The 4,616-nt window shown below is 34.0% G+C and overlaps 1 protein-coding gene across 1 annotated transcript; it reads left to right on the top strand.

Annotated features, from left to right (window-relative positions):
- The first annotated feature begins 178 nt into the window (after positions 1-178).
- On the top strand, positions 179-3,409 carry LOC112518107 (3-oxoacyl-[acyl-carrier-protein] reductase FabG-like). The gene is made up of 3 exons (XM_025125683.1): positions 179-745; positions 2,177-2,406; positions 2,917-3,409. The coding sequence occupies exons 1-3, from the start codon at positions 382-384 to the stop codon at positions 3,193-3,195; spliced, it is 873 nt and encodes a 290-aa protein (XP_024981451.1). The 5' UTR covers positions 179-381; the 3' UTR covers positions 3,196-3,409.
- Positions 3,410-4,616: the final 1,207 nt, after the last annotated feature.

The following is a 4,616-nucleotide window of genomic DNA, read 5'->3' as shown; positions in this document are numbered from 1 at the left end:
AGTTACACGAATTCAGTTATGGGATGAAATCGGATAGGGATGAAATTGTTTAGGAATGAACGAGTTTAAGAGTTTTTAAGAGTTTAAGAATTTTTAAGAGTTTTAGCCAAATCCTTTATAATATAGTATAGATATATTTAAAAAATTTATAAAATGTTTGATGGTACTCAAGTTATTTGCGTAGGAAAAGCCATCTACCTTGAATTTGGCGTATACAGATCATGCGCCCACTAACTTTGAACCAATGGACCCAAGTCAACAAGCACGCATATAAGTGTTTGTGTTCCACACAGGTTTCTATTCAAACCAGACTGCTCTACTGATCAGCATAAAGCCGCCCAAATCTGCTCACTCATCCGTCACTTGTTTCTTCGATCGGAGATGGCGAGCCAAGTTGAGCAAGTACTGGAGCCATGGCACGATCTCACCGGAAAAGTGGTGTTTGTCACCGGAGCATCGTCTGGTATCGGCAAAGAATTCTGTCTCGATTTAGCTAAATCTGGTTGTAAGATAATCGCTTGTGCTCGCCGAATGGATCTACTTAAATCGCTGTGTGATGAAATTAATGGAATGACGATCTCCACCGGATCTGAATCCAAATCGAAATCGGAAGCGGTGCCGGTGAGAGCCTTTGCTGTGCAGCTGGACGTCAGTGCGGATGAGGTCACCATCAAGGCGGCGGTACAGAAGGCATGGGAAGCGTTTGGGCACATTGATGCTTTGATTAATAATGCCGGCATTTCAGGTACTTGTGTTTTTCTTTAATTGTTTATGTTTATGTTGTTTTTAATATAATTTGAAATAAATTTAAATTTATTCATAACGTTGTCAATAATTACAATGAATATTCATCTTCAAAATGATAAATATGGAAGTCTTATTCATCGCATATTATATTTATGATGAATATAGATGTATAATTCATCATTAATCACACCTTCATAGTTAATATATGACAACTTGTATTAAGAATATGTTACAATATATTACAACGTTTATTAACTTTTCTAGTTGATGACTTTTTTCGAAATGAAAACCATAAACATGAAGTAATAACCAACAAAACAAGATTTAAATTCCAAACTTACAAGAAAAATAAAAAGCTTTGAATTCTTTTTGAAAGGAGAGAGTAGTAAAGTTAACCCATCTCGAATATATATAATATTTATATACAGCAAAAACTCTTTTTTTTTTTTTGTGAGGTTTGAATCCAAAGAGGTTGGGTACCGTAAATCAGGTACAGTTGGGCCAATAATCCTTTGGTTAGCTAGAAAATGTTGTAATAAAGAAACTCTAAATTTTTTATGTCAATTCTGTATAACAGTTGCTACAATTTAACAAGAATAGAAAGTAAACCATAAGAACCAAATGGCCAAGCTTTCAATTCTCCCCATGAGAATGGAAGTGAATGAGGGTGCTTTTGGGAAACATAAATGAGAAAGTAGTAACCACATCTGTTACAATCTTCATATATAGATAAACTGTTTGCACTCAAGACATTTTCGGTTTATAGGATTGCATTGGATTTCATTCAGGTTTCATGTTCGGTTTGAAGGATTTCCTATATTTGAAGTCCCAGAATTTCATTAACATAGGATTTTAAAAAATCCCACGGGATAGTTGGTATTACACGGAATTTCGTAGGATTTTGTATGTAATATATATTTGCTTTGTAATAATTAACTAATAAAAAAGTAATCTAATTATTTTTATAATTATTTATAATTTGTTTTTAGAAATTATTTATAAAGAATGAAATTCAATTTCATTCCAAATCCTACAACCAAACATACCAAAAATTTCAAATCCTTTCATGGAATCCGAATCTCGGAAAACCATTCCATCAAACCAAACGTCCCTTAATTTTTTCATGTAAATCTACATGTCATCCTTTCACAAGTTGGGGTTCTTTATGTAAAAAACAGCTCTACTCTTTGAGGTAGAGGTCCATCTACATACATCTTACCCTCCCTTTAAGGTGAGATATACTTGGCTCGTTTGGTTTGATTTAGTTTGTTCATACAAATTTCTATTTCCTTTTCTGGATAAACAACCTTGATTTCCTTTTCTTTTTGTTCCTCTATCTAAATACATACATTTATACTAGTTTTTACATAAAACTTGTTAATTTATAGCCGGTATACATGGGCTAATAATCTTGGATTCTACAACGTAGGCCAACCCCGTAACCCGATGGATTTTGAAGAGGGAGACTGGAATTATATCTTCCGGACAAATCTAACGGGATCCTGGTTGGTGGCAAAGCATGTTTGTATAAACATGCGTAAAGCTAAACAGGGAGGTTCCGTGATCAACATTTCATCCATTGCTGGTACTAATCGCGTTTTTCTGCCCGGAGGCGTTGCTTATGCTTCTTCAAAGGCTGCAGTTAATACTATGACAAAGGTACCGACTTTAAACGAGTTTTCAATTAGCAGCATGTTCTTTTAAATTTCTTGTATTAACTAGTAACTTTCAAATGACTTGGTCTTGTGTGTTAAGCAAAGATCATTTTGTAAAATGACTTCCATAGAAGGTTCAGCCTAACTAAATTGCACCATTTGTAGGGGTTAATTAGCTAAATGACATCCTGACAAGTGCTTTTTAAATTCATAACGTTCTGATAGGTTTTTAGACGTTTTTGTGTATAGTAGGATTTTTTCCTGTTAAATGCGGATATTCTCGAACATGTCAGAAAGATCACAGATTTGATTTGAATGTAATACCAGTCATTTAACCAAACAACTCCCATTTGCTTCCTATTTACTCCATTCCTAATCTCTATCTTGACATGAATGGCTTATTGTTTTTGGTTTACAAACCCAATACATCTCACACATAATAGAATAGGATTCGAAGAGGGTAAGATGTCCTTACATGATATGCTAATTTATATGAAATATATAATGATAACAGGTAATGGCAATGGAGTTGGGAATCAACAACATAAGAGTGAACTGCATAAATCCTGGAATTTTTAGAACTGAGATCACTCAAGGACTAGTAGACAAGGATTGGTTCAATAACGTAACTCTAAGGACGGTTCCTTTGAAAACGTTGGGCACGATAAATCCAGCCTTGACATCCCTCGCACGCTATTTGATCCACGACTCTTCAGTATATGTGACGGGAAGCTGTTTCATTGCCGATGCCGGTACCAGCTTGGCAACAATTCCTATTTTCTCTTCACTTTGAATATGTATTTTGTCACGTAATCGCTATTATCATTTATCTGACCAAGGGACGACCTCTTAAGACGTCCCGTGGTGCACAGACTACCACTCAATCGATTTGTCATAATAGAAAAACAATTAAGGGCCTTAAAGGTGCAYCTGCTATCAAAGTGGTTGTAACATGTGGGTATTGATAGTGTCATTACATATAATATTATAGGTTGCAATTTTAAATCCCTTTACCTATTTTTTTTTTCTTTTAATTTTTTGGTAACAACAATATCATAGAGCGGAAAAAAAGAAAATATCTACTTGGGTGTTGCCAAAAACGGTTGTATGTCATTTTTAATGAAACCATATTTTTCTATAATTAATCAAGATGGCAAGGAAAGTAAGAAATTGATAGAAAGATTGCTACTAACGCTTCGCTAATGAGTGAACGAAGTTGACTTTGACTTATAGCATTTCTCCTTATTTGGTTTATTTCATATTATGTAATCGTTTTAAGGACTGTTTGAAAAAAAAAGTTATAGGTCTGGATCTGGATATTATGCACATGGATGGGCAATCTTTCATGACATTCTTACATGGTAAGAAAGATGGGTTGGACCGATCTTGAAAAATCTAAAGGAAGTGTCTGTTTGTTTATCTATTTAACTAGCGTATAACAATAATAACGAAACCGAATAACCCACAAATTTTGAGTTACATGGTTTCTTGATTAAATGTGTTTTGATTAATCGAATAAAATATAGTCTGGTTTGGTTTAATTTGGTTTTTTAGTTCTTCTTTTGTATATTTGGTTAAACTAAATTAACCGAACAAAATTGTCGGGGATTAGTCGGACTTTGGTAAAGGCTTGGGCATGGCATAGTCATGAACCCGAGTTCGAGCCCTGGAAGGGGAGTGTTGGCGACATTTTAGTGGGGCCATGCTTAGCCTCCAAAATTGCCGGGGATTAGTCGGACTTTGGCCCGGACACCCTTACAAAAAAAAAAAAAATTAACCGAACAAACCAACATATTAATTATTTTTTATATATTTTATATTTACAAACACTTTTGAAATTTAAATAATATTCATTTTGTAATTCATTGGGAAACTTTTTGGCTTCCATAACTTACCCAAGGAAGTCCTAATTATTTTCCAATCTTTTTGTAGCTTCTGTTATATCTAAAACTTTTGATTATATTGTATAAATGAGATATCATAAAATATATATGTTAAGAACAAAAATGGGTTAAACCTAAAACGATTAACAATCTGAAACTAAACCTAAACCATTAATAATTTGAACCCAAAACCAAACAATTAATGGGTTGAACCTAAACAATTTCGGCCATAGTTTTACACAAGTCGATAAAAAGACCCTAAACACATGTAAATTTAGGCCCCAAAATATCGGAGGCCCTGTTCAAAATCTTACATTTAACATGCTAAGAG

The sequence above is a fragment of the Cynara cardunculus genome (assembly GCF_001531365.2).
Source record: "Cynara cardunculus var. scolymus isolate 2C chromosome LG 9, CcrdV1, whole genome shotgun sequence".
In the NCBI taxonomy this organism is placed as follows: Eukaryota; Viridiplantae; Streptophyta; class Magnoliopsida; order Asterales; family Asteraceae; genus Cynara; species Cynara cardunculus.
The sequence above is the reverse complement of the archived record's forward strand: the minus strand, read 5'-3'. Positions and strand labels throughout refer to the sequence as shown.

What these genes read in the sequence shown, in the direction of transcription:
- LOC112518107 (XM_025125683.1), top strand. Translation starts at nt 382, where the DNA reads ATGGCGAGCCAAGTTGAGCAAGTACTGGAGCCATGGCACGATCTCACC. An exon ending in TAATAATGCCGGCATTTCAG is followed by an intron (nt 746 to 2,176) that starts GTACTTGTGTTT and finishes TCTACAACGTAG; the next exon opens with GCCAACCCCGTAACCCGATG. An exon ending in CAGTTAATACTATGACAAAG is followed by an intron (nt 2,407 to 2,916) that starts GTACCGACTTTA and finishes TAATGATAACAG; the next exon opens with GTAATGGCAATGGAGTTGGG.